Consider the following 24,550-nt stretch of genomic DNA (forward strand, 5'->3'; position numbering starts at 1 on the left):
TGGAAAAAACCACTACGATCATCCAGTCCAACTGTCAACCCATCCCCACCATGCCCACTAACCATGTCCCTCAGTGCCACATCTGCCCTTTTCTTGAACACCTCCAAGGATGGTGACTCCATCGCCTCCCTGGGCAGCCTGTTCCAATGCCTCACCACTCTTTCAGAGAAGAAATTTTTCTTAATATCCAACCTCAACCTCCCCTGACACAACTCTCACATCCAACAGAGCACTTTCCCCGTGCTGAAGACCAACAACACGTGCAAGTTGTTCATCACAACGCTTAGCTTACCTTTGTGGGACCGTGGTGAGGATTAATTAATGCTTTTAAGCAGCTCTGGGATCTCTGGGAGGTGTCGCCTGCATGCAAAGCAGCATTGTTGTTTCATTTGTATAGCGCTGCTGGTGCACGTGGCACTTTGCAGCCCAAATGATAATTTTGACTGTGGAACAAAATAATAATTATAGTAATTAAGGGAATGTCTGGTGGTGCCGACACGAGGGAGGCAGCTGGACTCTATTCGGCAAGGTGCTGGTGTGCATCAGTGGAATAGGAATAAGGAGTGCCTGGCAGCTGCCAGAAATGCTCCATCTGAGCTCAGATTTAACCATTCTGTTGCCAACAAGTATTGGGGGATAATGGGTCAAGCACGTGAAAGAGAAGATAAGTCAGCAAGTTTTCCTACACCCTTCAAAGTTGAATGTGACAGCAGTGATGTTTGCAATGGAGACCTTACCAGGGTCCTGCAGGGTGGATTTTTGTGGCCTGGTGAAGATGAATGTGAGAGATGAATGTGGGGAATGTCTCCTTGTTAGGTATCTCTATTAGATGGTGACACCTGGGAGAAGTTATGACAAGGATGGTCAGGGTTACAGAGGCATATAGAGGGTAGAGCTCCACTCTCTTCTTACACCTCTATCAATACTGCTGTTGATGGAATTTGTGATGTAACAGCCTTTAGCTGATCATGGAAATCCAATGTCCTTTAGGACAGAATGCACTTCTCTCCCAAAAGTGACTTTGCCTATCTAGATAAACTCTTTTCACTCTGTACAGACAAAACCATTTTGTACAGAGAAAACCTTTTCACCTAAGATTTTCCTGTGACTTTTATTCCCCAGGGGAAGTCAGTGCAGCTGTGTTTCAGGTGCGTAACACAGCTTTGCAGCTGGAATATGTTCTTACAGAAGAGCTCTAGCAGCTTATTTGATCAATACTTCACTTTTGAAAAATCCCTAAATGCTTATTTACCCAATAGACCATGGCAGTTTCAAAAGCAGAGTCTCCACACTCAATAATCTCTTTTATTGGGGGTGTGAAAAATTTTAAGTGAATTTTTTAAAGCTCATGGAAAGCGGCAAGCTGAGAGCTGCAGAGATCATATTCCTCTCTTTATCCTCATCCACACGGTTCTGCATCCTCTCAGCCCACATAGTGAACTTTTTTTTTGGGACTGCAGAAAAGCTCAGCTTCCTGTTACAGCCACATTTTCTGCTCTTTAGGTCCCATTCACTTTTCCCGCACACAGACACAGTTCCCAGCTGGGAGTGAAGGAACCTTAGTGAACACACAGCTCAGTGATCTGACTTTCAGCCCAGTTGCATAGCTTGTTGTACTAATATAGAGATTTGGAGTAGTACTGCCAGCATTTTTGTGTGAGTGATGTGCAAAAGAGAGGTTTGGCTGACATAGCAATGATGTATGGGACTTGGGATGTGAAGGCCACTATGAACCAGAGTGGTTGTGCTGTCTGAATTTGACAGTCGGCATTGCTTCTGGAGTGCTGTCCCTCTTCCCTGCCTGTACCAGTTTCTTGGGCTCTTGAAATATCCCTTAACTTAAAATATCCAAACGGAGTGAGGCACTGGAACAGGTTTGGTGGTGGATTCCCTGTCCCTGGAGACATTCAGTGTCAAGCTGGATGGATTCAGAGGAACTTGATCTAAATGTAGATGTCCCTGTTCATTTCAGGGGAGTTGGACTAGATGACCTTTAAGGGTCCCTTCCAATTCAAACCATTTTATGATTCTAAATATCCCACTGAAATATATTCCCAGGTATCTGAATCGGTTCTGCACTGCATCTTGTATATCCTGGCATCGTTTTTCCTTGGCAGACACTTGGAGTTGAAGTTGATGAAGGATCTTAAAGTGGAGGTTATATGAGTACACCATCAGGGTGCTGTCTGCCAGTAGCATGGATTCGTTAACCTGGAGGTGTTTCAGGCTGGTAATTGCACCTTTACTTGTAATAGTAGGAGCATGTTCTCTGCAAGCGGACTAAAAGTCAGTATGTCATTTTGATGATGTCATTTTGATGATGACAGTATTGATGACAGTATTTCAGGTTGGATATTAGGGGACGTTTCTTCTCCGAAAGAGTGGTGAGGCACTGGCACGGGCTGCTCAGGGAAGTGGTGGAATCACCGTCCCTGGAGGTGTTCAAGGGAAGGGCAGATGTGGGACATGGTTAGTGGGCATGGTGGGGATGGGTTGAGAGTTGAATTGGATGGTCTTAAAAGTCTTTCCCAACCTTAGTGATTTGGTTTTTGTATTTGGCCTGGAAGCTTGCATATCAAAATTCTATGATTTTTGAGAAGCACATAGTCTACTTTTGGGGGCATGAATTGTTTCCCTCAGACAGCTCAGTGCTGCCTCCAGGACTAAAATGCTGCTGTGAGCAGCCCCATGCCAGCAGTAGGACAGTGTGTATAACAAAAGTGGGAACCAGAGCTGGAGAAAAAGCAATGGGCTGAAAAGCATCTGCTGTTGTTTCTTACGGATTCTGTGGCTGCAACACTGGGTCTGCAGCAACAAATAATAAGAAGAAACCTATTGCCACTGTTGCTTAAATTTTGCAATTTTTTGGATCTAGAATACGTGTAGGAGTTCACTGATCAGTGTACATTGTGCATATCTTTTGGCACACAAATCATTCCAAAATTCAGAACTCAGAGGATGCTAAATTTATGGCAACAATTACTTCTTACTAATAACCAACCAGCTCTGCTGAGCACAAGGCATGAAGACTAAAGAATTCTATTGGTCTCCATAAGGAAGGCAGACTCCTCTTCAGGAAATTGCAAATTTTACGATGTGGAGGTAGATGGTAGATGGGAAGCCTTATGCTCACAGTACAGAAAGAACGTTAATGCAGGCGTAACAAGTCTGTACCATGTTAAGATTCTGCAGCACTCTGGAAACTTGACACCAGTCCTTGAACTGATGCTTAAACTGTAGACCTAAAAACCAAATGCTTGTACAAGTTCAAGTCAATTTGGGTAACTGGTCTTGTGATCCTGAATTATGTTTGAGTGAAAACCTATTAGCAGAGTGGGTGCAATTTCCCTGTAATTGGTGAAGTTACTGTAACTGCACTGTCATTTGTATATGGTGACATGTAATTGCGTGGTAACCACTGCTCTGGTTGCACAAGTAAAAGCAGTGTGCAATTATAATGTATTTCCAAATGCTGTCTCTTTATATAGTTTTCATTATATCACCAAGCACCCTGGAGAAACGGTACTGGATATTTTTGTGTGTCATTAGAATGCAGGCTTACTGCTGAAGAGCGGGTTGGTTGGTGATCTGTTCCATTTCAGTTGGTGGCCCAGAGTTCACATCCTTTTGCCCACAGAATTTCCTCAGAATTTCAGATGATAAAGGTCTATGGCTGTTGATGGTCACTGGGCAAGCCCACAGCTTTCTTCTGACCCACTGTCAGCAACACGTGTGATGGGAAGGCATTAAATTATGTGAATGATGTGGCACGAGGTGAACATCAGAAGAGCTGTCTCCATCCTGCACCTGGATCTCATGGCTAGACACAACCAATGGGCTGATGTTGATACGTGAAATCTGATGGTCCTGCCAAAGTTCACAGCACAGAAACTGGAGAGAAGGACATAGAACCATAGAATGGCTAAGGTTGGAAGGGACCTTAAAGATCATCAGATTTCAAGCCCCTGCCATGGACAGGATTGCAACCCTGTCTCCAGGGATGAAGCATTCAGAATCTCCCTGGGCAGCCCGTGCCGAGGCCACACCACTGAGTAAAGAATTTCTTCCTAACATATAACCTTTGTTTCTCCTCTTTTAGTTTAAAATCAGTTTGCCTTGTTCTATCACTAGGTTGGATGGACCAAACCCACTGGTCTCAGTGGAACCAGAAGGGAGAGCTGGAGGCAGCATGGTTAGAAGCAGGAATGTTGCTAGAAATGCAGGAGAGCAGAAGCAATCCAGCTTAAGGAAGGCAGGGTGCTAATGCCAGAGTAAGGACAAACGAGCACCTAAACCAGAAGGTTAACCAAGTAGTGAAGCCCATGCTGATGGTATCATGAGGCTATTCAGAGAAGCACAATCCTTGGGAAGCAAACTGCTGCTGCAGAAGTTGGAGTTTAAAGATCTGTGGTTTGCAGGGAGGTGGTTTGCATCATAGCAGGCAGGGGGAGAGGGAGAAGTGGGGGGTGAAACCAGATAATTATTGTGGTCCTTTTCAACCCAGGCATGATTCTATGATTCTGTGATTAGCAGCCCTGCTGGAGGGGGATATATGGTTTACCCCCACTTCAGGCATTCTAGACCCTAAATTCCATTACTTACATCTGTACATATACCACAAAATTCCTGGTGATGGATTTTCCTAGAGCTTCTATCTCCCTACATTTTTAAACACCCTATGGAGTATGACACACCCTCAGCAGGAAGCTCAGTCTTTGCTGATGAGAAGATCTTGCATTCAGGTGATGAAAAGACCTTGGGACCTTGAAAAGATTCAATTAAATATCGCTGTTGATTTCTTACTGCTGTTGGCTCCCTGGTCCTGCTGGCAGCTCAGGCAGCTGTAATGTATGCATTCCCTTCATCATCTGAAGTAGCCAAGCCTGAGATAACAAGAGTGAGAAGCCAAGTATCTGCCACTATACAAAGACAAGGCTGTTAGGTATTAGCTGTAAATCAAAGGCGAGACTTGGCTGTTGGGACAGCCTTCATCCCTGGTGAGGCTGTGGAATGGCTTTGGAGCCTGCTGAGATATCTAAAAAAGGCCCTTGTGCTTTGATTGGGAAGGAAGATTGCATCCGAGTGAAAGTAAAGAGGATGGCTGATCCTTCATCAAAGCTTTTCCCTAAATGTGCGTTGGGCTGTATTTGATTATAAGAGGCTGCTTCAGAGGCCAAAGGCTAAAGCACAGAACCACAGAATCGTAGAATCATTACAGTTGGAAAAGACCACTAAGATCACTAAGTCCAACCCCAGTTCTTCCGAACCATGCCCACTAACCGTGTCCCTCAATGATGCATCTGCCCTTTTCTTGAACATCTCCAGTTTTTCCTAATATCCAACCTCAACCTCCCCTGGTGCAACTCTCATCCCATCTCTAGTTACCAGGGAAAGGATGCCGACCCCCATCAACAGATGTGTAAGTGACAACTGCAGCTCAGTAGGAGCACTGTTTGCACTGCTTCCCTAATAGCTGGCACTTCGGCCCTTTTTGCAGTGCCAAATTGCTCATTTCTGCTGGGAAATCAAATGGAATTGGGGAAGGACATGTTGTAATTAGAGTTGTGACCCTTCTGCTGAGTTTGGGGGGCTCAGTGAATCTCTAGAGAGCTGAGCCAGCACCAGCCTTGTTAAAACCATCCTATCCAGAAAAGCTTGGATCTGTTCAATATCTATTTGATAAGCTTAATCCTGGAGAATGCAGAAGCCTGCCAGAATGCTTCTGTAAATCAGGCCCATTCTTTGCACATCCTTCCTATCTCACTGGCGAACGTGACACTTGGCCATGGTGTCACTGCTGCAGATGTAACTTCTGGTGTTAGGAATGGACAGCAACCTCTCCACAGCTGAATCCCTACTGTGCATCAGCTTGAGATGGAGAGGCAGCTGGTGGGACTTGGATGCCCTGGGAGCTGCCAATCACTCTGTCATAAAGATATTTTGGATACGTAGAGCACCTAATAAACCTCTGTTTAGCAGCTTCCCTGGGGCAGAGGGGCGGTGAGTAATATTCCCTCATTAGCAGGTGGAATGTGATATGGGATGATGGTTTCACTCCAGCTGGTGATTGGAACTAGATGATCTTAAGGGTCTCTTTCAACCCAAACCATTCTGTGTTCTCAGAAATTTGTTCCTTACAACTGCCTGAAAGCTCCCAAGGAAGGTGATGGAGTCACCATGCCTGGAGGTGTTCACGAAAAGGGCAGATGTGGCACTGAGCGATATGGTTAGCAGGCATGGTGAGGATAGGCTGATAGTTGGACTGGATGATCTTAGAGGTCTTTTCCCGCCTTAATGATTCTACGATTCAATCAAAAAATCCTCCTCCTTTTCTGAGTTACCTACAGACTACGCTGTGAATTTCAGAGTTAGACTTTTACTGCTCGAGATGCAAGGATTGCTTCCTGTCTCCTCAGATCTTCCCTTTGACCCTCTCTGATACTCCAGCTGCTGCAACAGCCATGTTGCAGGCAGAATGAATTCATGTTCTCATCTCCACTTTCACTCTGGAAAGTCATTAACGTGAAATTGCCAAGTGGAGAAGCTCCAGAGAGTTTAACGTGGCTACTTTATATCGCCGTTAGGAGTGTCTGGAATTGAAAATAAACCTGGGTTTGCAACTCTTGACTGTTTCATCATAAATCCAAGCTTCCTTATGTGCTTCTCTTTGCTGAAGAAGATGACTGTATTTCTGCCTTTACAAAGATGTTGCGCATCGAGCTGAGAGCCACAGCTGCACAGAAGCTGGCTGATGTTTATTTGCAGGCTTTCACTTGCTGGCTTTTTTTTTTCTTTTCTTTTCTTTTTTGCTTGTTTGTTTTTTTCATGCAGATGATCCTCAGAGGAAACAACCCCAACATGTTACATGATGTCTTGGTTTTGCGATGTTTCTGTTGTCGGTATTCCACATCATAACATCATGTAAAGCATTGGGAGTTAAAGAGTTAATGTTCTGGTTCTGTGGACCGTCGTTTCTGGGTGCTTTGTTCTCGAAGGGGCAGGGGAGGGGCTTCATTCCCCGGAGGGCTTTGTGCCCAGATGAAGCAAGGTGGAGGCAGCTCACCAGCCCCTCGCGTTGTTCCGTGCCGAGGAGCACACCAGGCTTTAGAGTAAGGACTTCAGTTTGGACACCCTCTCATTTTGTTTCATTCGTTGGCTTCAATTCCACGTGTATCGTGTTGTATTGTGTTATCTTGCATTCTGAGATCATATTTAGTAGTAAATTAACGTCTTCGTCCTCAGGTCGTTGCTGTTGGCTCGGTTTTTAGACCCGTTTCCCATCTCCCTGCCCATCCCCCTTCTCCCCTTTCCCCGGGCGCGCCCCACAAGTCTCCTGCCTCGTTAGTCACTGGCCTGTAAACCGTTCACACTTTTTTTTTTTTTACTCTTTCTTTTTTCACACAGAGGGTAGTGAGGCAGTGGAACAGGTTGCCCAAGGAGGTTGTGGATGCGCCATCCCTGCAGGCATTCAAAGGCAGGCTGGATGTGGCTCTGGGCAGCCTGGTCTGTGACCCTGCACACAGCAGGGGTTTGAAACTGGATGATCATTGTGGTCCTTTTCAACCCAGGCCATTCCATGATTCTACGAAGGTCTCAGATAAAAAGAAAAAAAAATTATGGTCGTTCTTTAGTGATTGAAGAAAATTAGATACATTTATTGTCCACTGAATTATTGCCTTCCTAAGCCTTGGTCCAGAAAAATGTTTTAAACTTAGCTTCAGATGTGTGAGAGTGGTCTCACTGATGTCAGCAAAGTCTAATTTTTTGGGCAGTTTGTGCTGTGATGTTTGGAGTTTCATCTTTATTTTGCTCTGTGGGATCTTCACACTGGGAACTTGCATTAACCTTACTTTCCAAATTGTGCAGTGAGATAGGATAGAAGAGTTGTTCTTGTGATTTTGCTGTTGTCCTTCTGCAGCACTCTGAAGTTGAAGGAAGCACCTTTGCAGATAACTAGATGTTATAAGCTTTCGTATCCAAGGATCATATCCATGGAGACACTCAGGATCAAGTTGGATGTGGCTCTGAGCACTGATCGAGCTGTAGGTATCCCTCATCATTGCAGGGGAGTTGGATTAAATGTTCTGTAAGTGTCCCTTTCAACTCAAATCTTCTTTGATCCCACTGGAGCATCCGTCTGATAGCCTGTTGAGTTCTAATGCAGTAGATGTGAGGGCTTAGGCAGCAGCAAGCAACAGTCAGGCATTTTCTCTGGTCTTTGTGAGTCTGTGGTTTTCCTCAGCAAGCACAATAAAGCACCAGCAAAGCTGTGAAACCTTCGCCTTCTCCAAGGACTTCAGTGAGTGCCCCTTGTGAGCTGGGTGGAGTTGAATAATCTCCATTTCACAGGAAGGAAATAAGGACCCATTGGAAGAAAGGTGCCCTGGCCAAACAGCGTGAGAGAAAGACCCATAACTGCATGAGTGAACTAGCTCCAGGAATAGAAAGTATGTGCAGGCACTATAGTGTATAATCCTTAGCCTGATCCCTGTTGCTGACCAGGGTGTACATTAGTGCTGCTTCCAAGATGTATCATGGACGGTGCTGCAGCTTTTGGAGTCAGATAATTGGATGGGAGATACAATTTAGGTTTCATAGATGTGAGTCATAGTAGTGAGTGTAAGGGCCAGAGAACAGGCCATGGTCTATTTGCTAGTGTGGACTTATCTCAGTGTTTTGTATTGTGGATCCCTTAGTAATGACACGCATACTTTATTTTTGGCAGAATTAGAAACATTTAAGACACTTTCTGCAGACTTTCTCTTTGATTGCTAGGTCTTGACTGGTAAAGCAGTAGGAAAAAGGCTTAAAATAATATATACTGCTGGGCTTCAAGAGAAGCAGATTTCCAGTGCTCCTTCTGTCTATAACTCATCAAGAGACTTTGGACAATTTTTTTCCACCTTTGTATTCCTCCAGAGCTGCCTTTGTCATTGATTTGTCAGCCTGCATAATGGTGTCCCTGATGAATGAATGCTTCCAAGATGGCTTAAGAATTGTTGGCTTCAGTTTTTCATACTTTCTTTCTTATTGTTTCATAGCTGTTAACAATTGATGACAACTTCTGTGGCCTGGATATGAATGCCCCCTTGGGAGTATCATCTATGGTGCGAGGGCTCCCTATTTACACTGAAGATGGAGACAGAATGACATCTGTGATCGCTTATGTCTACAAGAACCACTCCCTAGCTTTTGTGGGAACCAAGAGTGGAAAGCTCAAGAAGGTAAGACCAAATGTTGTCCTCTAACTCAGATTTTTCACATATTTATGGAGATTGGCGCTGTTGAACGGAATGTGAGCGCAGACCTTATTGTGAGGTGCATCACCTGCTTTGAGGATAGCACATGTTTCAGTTGGCAAAAAATTGTGTTTCACCCACAAGGGCTGAGTGCTTGTTCTGAAGGAAAAGTGTTTTCATCAATAGACAGCTGTGTGTGAATGATAATGAGCGTTATGCTTATGGAGCAACCATGGTTGACGCCACATAAATAAATACACTCTTTATTGAATTTGAGCTTCTGTTCCTCACTCTGTGTTCTCAAAAAATATGAAAGCCTGTTGCACGGCTGTAGCTCTGTGGTGTAACAGCTGCTGTAGTTCATCATGTACGGCAGTAATACAGAGCCTGAGAGTTGGAAGCTTTGTTGTGCTTTTAGTAGGTGCTCTTCTTAAGTCAGCAAGAGGTATTAGAAGTGGCCTTGTGCTAATGATGGGCATCACATCCATTTCAACTCCTCCGTGCCAGTTTGGCAACGTTTAAATGCTTGAGCTGGGGATGTTGCAAAATATGATTTGTGAGGAGATGGGTGAGAAGCTGTTACAGGAGGTTGGAGGAACCCCAAGGCTTGGATTGGATGTTGAATCCTCTTTGAATTCCTTTTTGCAAATAACGTCAAGCTGAGGAGATGAATGTGCTATTAAAAAGTCTCCCACTATGGCTTGTATATATGATGGGCAGAGCAGAGAGGAGAAAGGGATTCATTTGCTCGTGGATGCGTAAGGAGGGTCTGAGATCTCTGGTTTTGTTCCTCTTGCTACTGCTTCATTTAAGAACATCAAGGTTTTAAACTCAGGTGGCACTACACCCATGTGGTAGGAGGTATATGAAATAGGATCCTGCCCACTGACAGATGTCTCCAGACCACTTCAACAGAGGAAAAGCTGCTGGTGCTTTTGTACGGAGTGTGGTTGTTTTAATGGTCTGCTCTAGCACGTGGAAAAGGAGCCAAATTGTTTTTTAAGCAGTTGTAGTAAAAATAATCTCCTCCCCTGACTAATTAGGTTTTGCTTCCTTGTCATCTGTGATATCATAATAAAATGTTTAGTTCTCCAGCCGTTCTCACTGGGGGAAGAAAATGTGTAGCTGAGATCTGAACGGTAAATATCCAAAAGACCTAAACAGTTAAGAATGCCTGTTGCTTCTCTGCTTTCGTGAGCTTTTGGTTTTAATTTTGGCTTTGGGAGAAGCAAAATCAGACATAGCTCTGTCTTTGCCTTTGCAGGTCACAATGCAGAATCCAAGCTTTCATCCCTTTTGAAAAGGGGGAAATAGGAGTGAGAAAGCTTTTTTTTTTTTTTTTTAACTGAGTGTGGTAGAGAGCAGAGACATCCTTATAGGGTAAAGAATGAGAAGAGGGGTGCTGAACCAACTGATGTAACTTGAGAAAGCTGTGTTTTATTCTCTTTTTCCAAACGTGATGAATGTTCTGCCTGCGGTAGTTAGAGCACTGGGTCTGTGTGTCAGAGCAGGGCTGGAGCTATGAATAAGGCCTTCGTGGGATGAATAATTATCTATCACAAAAGCAACGCGCAGAGCTGATCATCAGTGCAAAATGAGGCTTCCCCAAACTCATGTGGTTGTTTTGGACGAACTGATCCTGGAAATATGCATTTCCTGAAGGTTTGGCCCCATCCTTGCTATGACTTCTGCAATCATTTACTTTCCTCCAGGGCTCCCGAGGGTATCTGAGCTCAGGACATCAGCCTGCTTTCCCCCTGCATGGGCCACACAAGGCCAGTTTGGCACTGAGGATTTTCACCTGGTCCCTGCCAAAGCTTCATGGCCTTTCAAGACTTGGTTTTCCATCTTGGCTCATTAGACAGGTGCTTTGGAATTGGAAGCAAAGGGAAATACCACACTGGTAATTGCAGCTCCTGCAAAATCCATTGTGTTGGGATGAACTTTGATTTCTGTTTAAAAAAAATTGCACATGGGTAAATTGGAATCAGCTATGTAAGATTAGACGAAACTCTGTACCAGTAGACAAAGCCCAAGGACTCGCTTTTTCCTGATGGGCCCCTACCACACGTGGCATGTACTGCTGTTTTTGTGGTGCAGTGCAGCTGCTTGATCAAGCCACGGTGAAGCATTTCTGGATAGCACGAAAAGATGAGTTGTTATATTATCTTCAAAGCAGCAGGATCTGCTCAGTTGTTGCTGAAAGATTCACTAGAAATAATTATAAGATGGTTTTGGAGAAACTTCCCTTATTTTCTTGCAGTTTCAGTCATCTTCCCTGTGTTTGTATATACAAAAATACAGACTGTGTATCAGATTCTGAAGAATGAATTCTGGAGACTCTGAAAAGTACCCATAGACATAAAGCAATATCTGTTGATATACAAATGTCACATGTCAAAGGAATGTATCCAGTGGCACACAAAACTTGAAGTGAAATATTGTGCTTTACAGGAACGTATCATTAAAATGAAAACTAGCAGCACATCAGGAATCTGCCCACGTAACCAAGACAACAAAGAGAGAAAGAAAAAGAAAAAGCAACATAGAGATAGGGTAAGAAAAGAGTGAGTGAGAGAGAATGACAAGGCTGGCCCTAGCTGTTCCACTGCCCCAGGCAAAATAGTTCTTGCAGCCCTTGCTCATGCACATAGCTACGTGTGCAGACCAACAGGAAGGCTCTGAATAATACACTGTAGAAATATGCCCTCCAATTCTGCCAGCTTGTCCACAGCACAGCGTGGCCTTGCAGAACAATGATATAAATAGGATAAAAATGCTAGGCACTGAAAAAGGAAAAATCTCCCCGTCTGTATCTTGTGGCAGAAACCACAGTCCATGGATTAAAGGTTTGATGGGTGTTGGTGTCAACTTGGGAATAGAGAAGGTAGCTCAGAGATGAGTGGCTGTGAGACAGCCATGCTCAGCTTTTTAATCCAACAGGAGCTTCTGTTCTTCTCCTATATATGCTTTTCCCTTCTACACGTGGAAGGAAATACGTTGTTTCTTAAAGAAGCTGGGGGGAAATTAATGCTCTTCAGGTTGCAAGAGATTTGTGTGTAAAGCATGAGGATTCTATCACATAGCTAAAGCAGGTAAATCAGATGAAACGGAAAACTCCTGACCACTTGTGGGCAATGAAGATCCTGTGATGGAACTTAGGAGAAATATCTGTATCTTGGAAGCCCTGGCCAAATTATGTTATGAATACATGTCATGGCTAAGAGAATGTGGCAGCATTCAGTATTCGTTGTGTATCTTCCCTAGGTGTGTAATGTGTGGATACTGCTTTTGTGCAGATGATAGTTTCCACTCAGGGAAAAAAAACCAAACAAGCAAACAACAAAAACAACTTACTTGCCATTATTCTGTGTGCATGTGTGGGTTTAAAGAACAACTTAACATTTAAAAATACCAGCTTGGGAACAGCTCCAGGAGCTGCACCTCTATTCAAAACAAAGCTTTGTCCATTCTGAAATGTCTCCTCTAAAATGAAGTAGTAATAATTCACATTTGTTTGGAACTGCTTTGTGAGAAATATTTTTTTATTCCATAAAAATATTTCAATCGAAGCCTTCCCTATGCTAAATTCCTTGCAAAGAAAGAAATTGAACTTAAGTGTCAGTTCTTTCACTCTATGGTCAATATTTCATTTTACATGAAATCTCATCAGTTTGAGGTCTTTGAAGAGGCTTTACATTTAGGGTAAAGGTTTTCATTCAAGATTAGACAGCTCTGAAATGGGTCTAGCACTTCCCATCAGGTATCACTTCAATTTAGTAGAAAACTCTCACCATCGGCCAGTTTTATGAACCACCCTTTGGATTACCCTGAACTCTTGAGACCTTGCTTTCTTTGGATCCAAAGCAAAACACCGTAGGGAGACTTTTCAATTTGAGAGCTCAAATTGGCAGTTCTAATTTTGGGCCCATCTCACAGTCGCATTGGGGTAGATTGGCTTTCTCCAATGAATGGTTGGGATGGAAAGTACTGCATGTCTTAGCTTTTGCTGGCTTCTGGTTGTCAGACCAGCTTTGGCTGACAGCTCTTCCAGTTATGTGCTGAAGCTTTGTTTACAGCCTACTTGCCTCGAGAGCTTCAGAAGGATTCAGCATGTGGCTGGAAGATGAAGCTCCTTGCTCCATGCTTCAGGAAGGTAACCCTGAAGAGCTCTGGCCAGGCTAGTGATATTGCAATGTATCCACATGGCAAAGGGAGGAATTGCTCCTCTTTCTCCTCTGATGCATTACTTCCCATCCAAAAGCTGGAGCTAATGAGAGTGAGCCTTGGGTTTGTTGAGCACAGTTTCATGGATTCTGGTAACTGCAGAAAAAGCCAGATCCTCTCTGTTTCTCCAAGTATAAAGGGGTTCTGAATATGCGCAAGACAAGAAACTGTTCTGTTTTGATGTTCCCTGGAGGATATTCTGCTGCTGACAGCGCTCTGCAAATGTCAGCAGGGAAACTGCTTCCTTCTCTTTCCCTCTGCTGCTTTGAAGGAGTCAGATTTTTTTTAAAAAATTATTATTTTTTTTTTCCTAACTGTTTGGCAAGTGGACTTGACTGCTCTGAAAACATGCTGTAGAGGCTCCAGCTCCTGCTGAGAAGCTGGTTTCTGCAAGAGGGACTTGCTCACCCTGGCCTCTCCTCACAGCTTCCTAAATCAGCAGGAGTCCAAGTGCTTCACTCGCTTGTGATGGAATGATACAGTTTCCCATCTGTATCTGACGTCTGTGAAGGCTGCAGCTTTCTCTGTCCTGCATTGATGTACAGTCACTTTTTGAGAGGTCATTGCCAGCTTAGATGCCTGAAGAGTATTCGGTTTTCTGGCTGTGACAGCAAGAAAGCTGTGTTTTGTTAGCCTTGGTGTGAGCTACCCTTGGTGCTCATGTTGGGTGCCCTGAGAGGTGGTGGTGGAAACCTACGTGAACATGGACCAGTAACAGCTGCCCATACTGGGCTATGTAAAAGCCACTATATTGTCATACTGGAGTCTGGCATGACATAAATTGTAGAATCATAGAATGGCATGGATTGGAAGGGACCTTAAAGCCCATCTAGGTCCAACCCTCTGCCACAGACAGGATTGCCACCTACCAGCTCAGGCTGCCCAGGGCCCCATCCAACTTGGCCTTGAGCACCTCAAGGGATGGAGCATCCACAGCTTCTCTGGGCAGTCTGTGCCAGGGCTGCCAGTGCCTCACTGTAAAGTATTTCTGTCTAATATCTAGCCTAAAGGTGCTGGGTGTTCAGTACTCTTTCTCCAGGTGAAATCAAAGTGATAGGACTTATAAATCCTGGCTGTTGTGCTATATAATCTCTTTCCTCTGAAGCCCTGTTGGGGAGCATTGTTCTGTTCTAGCCTTCAACTCCAGGTCCATCTTGTAAAAAGTGGATGGGAAGCAAGTTTCTCAGTGCATATAACCTTCCCGGGGCTGAGACCTGGAAAAATCACACTGAATGGTAGAGCTGGCATCCTGAAGGACCTGGGCAAGCTGGGGAAATGGGTTGACAGGAACTTCCTGAGATTAAAGGACAGCTGGATTAGAAATCTCAAAGTCCCTTCTAGCCTAGATCACCCTGTGATTCATCCTCTGCTGCAAAACTCCAGGCTGTAAACCACACTACAGGACCTGTATCTGGGTTCTGCTGCTGAACATTTGCTTTAAACACTTGCTAATTACTCTATCACTGCAAATGGTTGTTTGACCTCTCACACCCCTCATGTCCATGGCCTTGAGACTTCTAGCTACAGCTCCTCAGGGCATTATGCTGCAGTGAGCTTATTGCTCCTTCCAGTGTTTAACTTCAGCAGGAACACTCCCTTTAGTCTGCTAGGGAGGTGGCTGTTTCTAACAAGAGTTAAGAGCACGGTTTTTGGCACAGAGCAATTAATTCTCCCTGTCTTTCCCTCAAGTACCTCTCCCTGCTTTCTGATTATTCAGCAACCTTTATGCTGGTGTGCAGGGTTTGGCTGAGCTGTGCTTTTGCTGGGTGCCTTGCATACATGTGTTTTTGAGGTTTTGGTTTAACAGTGCCTTGTCAGAGATGGGATTGTGTGAATCTCATCCCTCTGGATGCATTCTGGAGCTCTTCAAAGCCCAGAGGTGCTCGCTGGCTGCTGCCATTTGTTCTGTTTTGCTGGTGCTGCTCTGAATGTTTTTATTCCTGACCGCAGTGGACTCCAGCAGACCCGGTGCAGCAGAGAAGGCAGCAGGCTGCACTGTCAGCTCTTCAAGGCCTTCCTCAAAGAGGCTGCAGCTTGAATTTGACAGATTTCTAGTCCCAGAGCAGCAGAGCTGGATTCCTCCACTGTGGGCTGTGCAGAAAGGGGTTGTTTGTGACAAAAGCAGACACAAAGGGACAGATAGCAACTGCAGTTCCTGCTGCCAGGTACCTTGTTGAAATCCAGGGTCCCGCAGCCTCCCCAGGGGATGGCTTCCAGTGACACTGTTGTCACCTGCCTCATCACAGCAGATGATTTTCAGTGCGGTGTTGCAGGCTCTGTGCAAGATGTATGGAGTGTTCAGGCTGCCACACCTGATGTGGCTGTGTTGTTCATGGAAACCATACAAGGGGGAGAAAAAAAAAAAAGATACATCCCTCTGCCCTTAGTTTTATATGCTTCAGTTTGACTTCATCCCTCTGTTCCCTGGAAAGCCCTCTGGGAGGGACATCAGGTAACCAGCTTTGATCCTCACCTGCCACTTGTGCTCTCCAGGGTGACAAAGAGAGGCTGTTAGCTCCCATCCACTCCGTCTAATGCCGGATGGATGCTCAGCCAAAATGGCTCTTGTCATTCCTTCTTCCTCTTTCTGTCCCTTTCCCTTTTCACTGGGATAATGACTTCTCAGGGAGCCCTTGAAGTGCCTCTTGCATCTGCCTTTGAATGCCTCTTGCCTGCTGACCCTTCTTATGGGAAGTCGGCTTAAGTGCGATTCTCCTAATTAGTTTTGCTTTAATTTAATCTTTTGAAATAATTTTATCAAAAAGAGGAAACCTTTTACTTGCTCCTCATTTCATTGGCTTGTTTTAATGCACGGTGTCTGGGTTTATTTCTCTATTTTTCTTGTCTCTAGATAGGACATCATTTGCATATTTGATTAAGCTCCATATGTTATCAGGGAGCCAGTTGAAAGAACAGCAAGTCCCTGATAAGGCACTGTGCATCCATCTCTTCCTTTCATAGTCCTTCACTCTATCCCCCCTCACCAGCCTGCAGCTAGGTCTGTGCCCAGAATCACCTCTACAATCTGTCTCATCTTCATCTTCTTTCTTTGGCCACAAAGAATCATAGAATGACTTGGGTTGAAGGGCATCTTATTCAAGGTCAGGCTGAACCAGGCTCTCAGGAACCTGACTGAGCTGTAGATGTCCCTGTTCTGTGCAGGGGAGTTGGACTTAGATGATCTTTCAGGGTCCCCTCCAATTCAAATGGCTCTATGATTGTAGAGTTGCAGCCCCAACACATGAAGATCTCAGGTTCATCTCTGGACAGGTATTGATGTAGATATCAAAACTGGTCAGCTCCCATCTTTAGGAAGGAATCAGATATGTGCAGAACATGGAAACTGAGTGCTGGTGAAGATGCTAGGTGTGACAGAAAGGTCCAGGTTCAGTTCCCTGTGCACTCCAAACCAATCTGCCTGCTTGCTCATAGCAGAATCCTGTTGTGTCTGTGAGGTATGTATTGCATGAAAGATGTTTATTTTCACTCTTCACTTTTTATGTTGTCCAGGCCTTTGTTGAGAATTTAAGCTGGACTCTGTTGTGCTGGTCTGCTGTACAGTTAGCTCATCTACCAACTGCTGTGCAGACAACAGCAGGATCAGAGTGACTAGGAACAGAATAGTCATTGATGGAGATCCATGCTTTTTCCCTGAAATCTCGCGTATTTAAGGCTGCATATAAATACATAATGTGTGTGTACACGTAAAGGATGTTGTTTTGGGGCTTTGTTCTCTGGCTACTGCTCTGTGAAAACAATTTGTTTTGTGCAGTTTTCCCCAACCCACCTCAAAGAATCCTTTTCTTTATAATAACTTGTGAATGCCCTCAAGGAAACTTAAGGAAATGCTTAGTTTAACAGTAACTCTCCTTTCCACTGGTGATGCTTAAACTGGGGGAGGCTCTGCTCAGCCTCTGACCCATAGCAGGCCATTTCTGAGGGTGAACAGTGGGCAGATTCCCACTTGCTCTGCTTATGCATCATGTGGTCCCTGTTTTCAAAGAAATTCATAGAATCATAGAATGGTTTGGATTGAAAGAAACCTTAAAGATCACCCAATTCCAGACTCCTGCCATGGGCAAGGACACTTCCCTCTGGATCAGTTTGCCAAAAGCCAAGTCCAACTTAACATTGAACCAGTTACGGGGATGGAACATGCACAACTTGTCTGGGCAATGCGTTCCAGTGCCAGTTATCCTCTTATGGTCTCCAAAATCCAGGAAATGCTTGGACTGACTTCTAGTAAAGTCAGGTTGGATTTATAACAGCAAATAAAAGTGGTATAACTAGCCATATTAGTGGAGCTGGAGAAGGTACCATGGCTTGCATAAAGTAGCCCTTGGCTATTTGAAAAAAGCTTTTCGCTCAGCTGACACCTTGAGAGTAGGAACGAGGTTTGATTTATGAGCCAGTTCTTAATTAAAAGGCAAAAAGGAGCGTGTCTTCCTTTGTTTGAATGAATGACTTTCAGCTTGAGCTGATTTGAAGACCTCTGCCTGCATACATGCAGGCTCTGCAGTGCAAGGCAGCCTGTCAGCATCACTGTGGTGTTTGTACACCTCCATTAAGGAGCTTTGTGCTGTCTGTATGTCCACTACTTGTGAACACTTCTGCCTAATTCAGTCTTGCTGTACCTTGATGTGTGGTTACTGGTGTAGACCATTAGCTTCCTTCTTTCAAAGGGACACTGTCAAATACAGTTAAGGAAAAGTCTCTCCAAAATTGTATCCAGTCTTGTGGTGTTTGTGAAGTCAGTGAGGAGGAAAGTGGAGATCAAATCTCCCTGTTCCTTTACAGCTTTACAGGGTCTCTTCCCCCTAGTGCTTCCTTTAGTTTGGTACAATGACTTTGGCTTGCTACACTGCATCATCTGTCATTTTGTCTTGGTGGCAGACTGGCTTGAAAACAACGAAACTTTGCTGAATTTAGGACCCATGTGTATGAAGCCTGGAGGGGTGCGTGAGAGAGTTGTGCTGGATTTTGTAGACCCCAACCCATACGACATCTGTGGGAGTGAAGACGTGTGTTACTATGCAGGATTCAGGGATCTGTTCCTGCTTGGTCTGGCACTTGTCATTTCTATTTTTTTTTTCTGCTAAAACCCTGTCAGTAGCCTTTCACCTCTCCTAAATGAAACCATACGGAAGAGCTTCAGGTCCTTGGCCTTTCCTGAAATTAAAAAAGCTCACTGCTGGGTGAGGGGTAGAAGTATGGGTTGAGGACTGGTCCACGACTATTAATCAAAGCTGTGGCTCTAGCAAAGTCCCTCTGGGATGCTATGTCCAGGGTGAAAAGAAAACATCTTGCTGTAGCTGTGACAGCAGCAGTTAACACTGTAGATTTCACTATATTCTGATAGTGTTAACTCTGGGTTAATGCCTTTTTCATGAACCTGCCTCTGTCATCACTTGGCTTTCTGTGTACTGGCCAGTGTTACACCAGCTTTGACCCCTAGAAAGATCATTTGTTTCTTAAATTAAAAGGGATTGAGTTGGATGAGGATTTCAATGTGAGACTTTGAAAGGAAATAGATGTGCTGGCTGTGTTGGTATTTGCACTTGACTAAACAGCAGAACTGTGTTAATGGAGAGATCCCATCTATGGGACACATCTCACAGAATATAGCTCCTGATAAAAGCTTCTTATCTATCAGCAGCATTGTGTCAAGCATGCACCATCACCTCCAAACTGGGATCCTCCTTGGTGTGGTGAGCATGGAATTAGGTTGGAAATGAGTCGCACACTCACAGGCTCCAATGGGAGATGAGTTGGAACCCTGGAAGAGCCAAGAGAAGCACAGTCGAGAGGAAAGTTGGGAACTACTGATCTGTGGGTTTCGGCTCTGGTTTCAATCCTTCATTCCAAGCATGCTCTGCTGATGATTCCTGACAGGGCTGGGACACGTTTGGTAACAAAACATGAACTCCCAAGGGACTTCAGTGGGTTTCAGAAGCTCTGTGGGTTCTTGCTTTTCGATCTGATGTGCTATGTTGGCATAGGACCCCAGCACTGTTGTGTTTAAGGCATCCTGGAAATGCAAACCACTATTTCTACTCCAGTCATGCTGGTGTCTCACCCTGCTGGGATGCTTGTGGCTGTAGTCTGGAATCATCTTTCCCTTTGACTTCATGTAACTTTTTCTGAACTGATCCTGGCAATGTATTTCAGCGATGTCGGGCAAAAGGTTATCGCTGAAAGTGGTGGAGACCTCATCATATTAATTTTTCAGAATTGTTCCAATGAAATCTAATTAAACACAGCGACTGGAGCAGTGCGAATCTCCCTGTGTTTGCCTCATTTGTCATATGGTTGATTAAGGCTGGGTTATCGGGGGGAGTTTATTGCTTGTGATATCTGCTGGGATGGATGTGGTTTCACACACTATGGGCACTTTGATCTTGTTCCCCACTGCTTACAAGTTTCTGTTGGCTTCTCTTGGATTTCGTATGCAATCGATTTATCTCCTTGGGGTCTAAGGGAACATATTGATGATAGAGCTAACCTGAGCGATAAGGAGATGTCATGCATGCTAATGCATTTTCCCTGCCCTTTAGACAGCATCTCTGTGCTGGTAAGAGATAGGGCCTTGGCATCACATTAGGCTTGAGCATCTCTCTCTCCCTCTTACAATGAGGATAATTCATTTTATTGTTTCCTTACAGAACTGAGGAAAATGGGGAGGGAGAAAACTTCTAAACCAACAAACTCGCATCAGCACCAAATCAAACCTCACTCTATTTCCCTCCTCTTTTTTCCACAAAACAAACAAATCTGCACAACTCTGAAAGCTTTTATGGACTACAAAACAACTATTTATGGTTATTTGACCTCCCCACCCTCCCCTTTTTTTCTTTTTCCTGTTGAATTAGCTCTTGTTTTACAGATATTTCTGCCGTAAGATGGGAAAGTCAAAATCTTTTGATGCTTTCGAACCCCTTGTCCCCCTTGTGATGATGTAAATGAATTCCCCAAATCCCACCTATATGGGGAATTTTTAGCTAACTTACTGTTCATGGAAAGGAAGAAATTCCAAATTTGTAGCTCTCGTTTTTCTCACACGTCTACCTTAGTATGCAATATATGGAGAACTGCAAGATCTTATGAGGCTTGCATTTAAGCTCTTAGTCAAACTTCTTCTGCCAGGTTAGCATTTCTGCCTGCTTGAAAACTGGAGAATTGAACTCACCTGGGAGCCCCCGTAGTGAAATAAATTATCATAATATAGTGGGAAAAGAAAAGATTTTTAGAATGGTGGAGTAGCGCAGGACTACCCTGGTGAATTACATCTGTTCATTTAGAGCTGTAATATTACTTCAGCTTTGAGCTGCGTGACTGAGAAATCTTTATTTTAAGGGGTGGGGGCTGCTTGGGCTGGGGGAAAGCAGGAAAACTTAACATCCAAATGTCAAAAGCCCCAAATGCCTCCTGACACTAATTGTTAGTAATTATAATAACAAGCTAAAACTGGGAGCTAATTGCTAATTCATGATTTTAAACCAGTCTTGTGTTTTTAGGTGAGTCTGATTTCTGCATCTTTGAATTTTGGGCACTGGCAGTGACATGAAGTGGTAGATGGGGGGAGGGGAGCAAGAGATGAGAAGACCTATCACAATTAGTATTCTGATGCTCTACTTTTAACAGATTGTTGGCATAATGCTTGTTTATGCAGATGCAGGACCATTCACCAATGTGTTACATGCCTTACAGCGCTAACAAAGATTAATATTTAGCTTGAATCTGGGCAGTGTTAGGGGGGAATCAGAGCTATATCCTTCCTGCAAAGCTATAAGCAGTCCCAATATGTGATGAAGCAAGTCAACAAAGCCCAAATAACCACAAAATTATTAGAATATCATCCACCAGTTCTAAAGATTCCAGCGTGGATGTTATTATTTTTTTTCCTCTGGATTTTCACCTTGATCATGCTCTGCTTGTCTCCTACTCTGTGATCTAGCCCAGGCTACCACTGTGCTGCTTTCTTCCCTGTTAAGGAAATCTCAGGCACTTTCCTCTCTAAAGCTTGCATTGACATTGCAATACAAGTGCTGCCCTTCTCCTCACTGCGGAAGGCAAGCCCCACTAGGAAAGATGATATCATTGGCACTAAATATACACCAGCCATCAGGCCCCTGGTCAGTGCCAGAGATGTTCTGGCAGACTCTGATGTGACTTATTTTCTATGTTTTGTCGATTCTGTCTGTGGCAGGTGATTTCATTAACTGCTCTTTAATTGCTTGGGAAGAGCTCAGCCATTATTTGTCTGTTTTCTCCCTCCTGACAGAAACCCACTACAGCTTCCTTGTAGTTTTCTCTTCCAGGATGCACAGATTGGTGTTGTCGCCCTGTTTCCAAACCTACTCGTGTATTATTATTGTTGTTGCTATTACTATTATATTATTATCACAGAACTGTTTGAGTTGGAACTGTGAAAGTAACACTTGTGGAAGGAAGGGATGCCATTCAGAGGGACCTCAACAGACTTGAAAAACGGCCCAGGTGAACCTAAAGAGGTTCAACACAGCAAAGTGCAAGGTTTCGCACTTGGGCCAGAGGAATCCCAGGCATCTATACAAACTGGAAGGAGCTGCCCTTGTGAGCAGTCCCGCAGAGAAGGAACTGTTGGTCCTGATGGATGAAAAGCTTAACATGAGCCAGCAGTGTGCTCTTGCAGCTTGGAAAGCAAATGGTATCCTGGGCTGTATCAGAAGAGGGGTTGACACCTACAGCTAGATCAGGTTGCTCAGCTCCCCCATCCAACCTGATGTTGAATGTCTCCAGGGATGGGGAATCTACCATCTTTGTCACAAAAATACTTTTTCCATATATCCAGTCTAAATTTCCTCTTTTCTAGTTTGAGACCTCTTCCCCATGTCTTACCATGACAGACCCCAGAGTATAATAATAATGATTATTATATTTATCAGCTGAGTAGGATGGGGCTGCAAATTCACGAATTTGAGCTCAATTCTTACAAAGTTCAATTCCAGGATTTTAGCTCAGACCCACCACTTGTGACAAGGTTTGTGTTGCAGTAGGACATGGAGTCTCTTGGTGCCGCTCAATGTGCCACCAGCTGTCTAGGTAACTGTAGACTCATGTGTCCGATCTTCCTGTTTGTCCTGTAGTTATTAAAGTGGAGAGAGAGATGGAAAGAGGTGATTTGGAAAAGGACTCATTTCCTCAAACCCACTCTGAAATGGGGATGAGGAGTCCTCCAGACTTGCCCAGTACGTGTTCGGTAAGCTACTCAGTGCATGTTCGTGAATTTTCCTCACGTTTCCTGCCTCTTGAAGGGCATTTGACCTCACTTCCTCAGCTTTCTTGACATCTGGTCCCTTTCCTCCAATAGCTGCCTTGTGTGATTCCTTTGACTTAGACTTCTAGAACATTTTGTGTTTCCTTTCTCCATCACATTCGTTCCTTTCCAAAAAGGAGCTTCGTTCAAGCCTCCACAGTTTCATTACTCCTGGCTGGCTCGTTGGCCTTGCTCATCTTGGATTTCCATCTGTGGTTTGATCTGAGCATTAGACTGAAGTGCAAGAAACATAAATGTTGACAATACTTCCCGTGGATGGAGATATCTACTGTTTTTTTTCTGTCTAGGAAGCAAAAAACCTCCAGTTTTTGTAGGATATGATTGATCTCATCTTAGAATCATGGGATGGCTTGGATTGGAAGAGACTTCAGAGTTCATCTAGTTCCAACCTTCCTGACTTGGTCTGGTTGCCAGCCACTAAATCAAAGACCAAATCAGCCTGCTCAGAGCCACATCCAACCTGGCTTTGGTCAACTCTGGGGATGGGGCATTTCTTTTGGTTCTTTGCAGCATCCTGTATTTTCTTCATTTTTATGTGAGTGAATTATCCAACCACTTCTGCAAAATTCACGTGTACTTACCTGGCTGGGCAGTGGGCCATGCAAGTGAAGGTGACAGAGAGTGTATAGAAGATAGATTGAGTGTGGACACCGTGCTGCCATGTCAGCTCATGTGGTTTGGAGCCAAGAACAAGCCTGGCATGTGCGTATCCCTGAAAGATCGAGTCTTTCATGCTTTTACAAATATCCCTGAAAATACTAAAAGCTTAGGAAAACAAACAAGCAGTGCTCCCTCATGCCTAAACAACAGCAACAAAACCCCTCAAGGTCCTTTGAAAAGGGAAAGGGAGCCTGCAGGATTTATGGCATCTGCAGTGACCGGGGGTTCTGTCAGCAACTGCAGAGTTATGAGTGGATGAGCAGCTCAGTCTCTCATTGGGATCGCACATCTGACAGCCACAGTGATCCCGGGGCTGGCTCTGGTGTTATCCTGGAGGATTCTGCCATTGCATGTAGGCTGGGCTTTGTGTCATATCATCATATCACTGTGCAAGCAGCACTCAGGGTGACAGGACACAATTCGGCAGTAAATTCTTGAGTGCTCATCATGCTTCCAGGTGACTTGGAGAATCAAGTTAGTAGCATGGGACAGATTAAAGAAGAAAGGAAGTATTTAAGTATGCAGAGGTGCAATCAAGATATTTTCAAAAGCGCTTAGGTGTATGATTCCCAGTTGCAGGAGGTCCTTATATCCAGGAACTTGCAATCAGAACAGTAACTGGAGCAGGGAGATGTCAGAAAGGAAAGCGTGGAAAGGAGTGGCTTCCTTAGAGGGATCTGAGAACAGGTGGTTGATCAGAAAGGGCAGCTCAAATTGGGGACAGTATGAAGGAGGGTGCAAAGGATAGTCAGGAAAGACTTGGTATGACGTAATGGCAGAGCAAGAAACCCTTGATCTATTCCTGGCTCTGTTGCTGATTGTTGCATGACCTCAGGCAAAGCATTTCACTCTGCATGCCTCCTGCACTCTTCCCTGTGTAGCCTGTGAGTTCTTCAAGGAATGGATTGTCACTGGCAATGAGCATGTCCTGCACTTTGGCACTTTGAGTTCATCTCAAGGCTTCATGGGCAACTGAACCATCAGTTCCAAGCTGGATGTTTGGACCCCCACCACAGAAAGGGAGCGCAATGGTCTTTCAAGGTCCCTTCTGACCTAAGCCCTTCTATGATTCTGTGTTGTTGGGGTTCAGCTGCTGTCACGTGCAAAA

General features: G+C 44.4%; 1 protein-coding gene across 12 annotated transcripts in view; it reads left to right on the top strand.

Annotated features, from left to right (window-relative positions):
• Window positions 1–24,550, top strand: part of PLXNA4 (plexin A4) — a 446,249-nt gene that overhangs the window by 37,355 nt on the left and 384,344 nt on the right. For 10 of the 12 annotated variants that reach the window (XR_007380141.1, XM_048959145.1, XM_048956708.1 and 7 more), the window contains exon 3: window positions 9,042–9,224. Coding sequence is in view for 11 of the 12 variants with exons in the window: in XM_048959145.1 (XP_048815102.1) it covers window positions 9,042–9,224 (183 nt within the window). In the remaining variant the exon portion in view is untranslated. Of the gene's footprint in view, window positions 1–9,041; window positions 9,225–19,119; window positions 20,003–24,550 lie in introns of those variants that run through there. The other 2 variants (XM_048963769.1, XM_048964598.1) reach the window with 2 other exon arrangements.

This window comes from Lagopus muta, chromosome 1, assembly GCF_023343835.1.
Source record: "Lagopus muta isolate bLagMut1 chromosome 1, bLagMut1 primary, whole genome shotgun sequence".
NCBI classification, from domain to species: Eukaryota; Metazoa; Chordata; class Aves; order Galliformes; family Phasianidae; genus Lagopus; species Lagopus muta.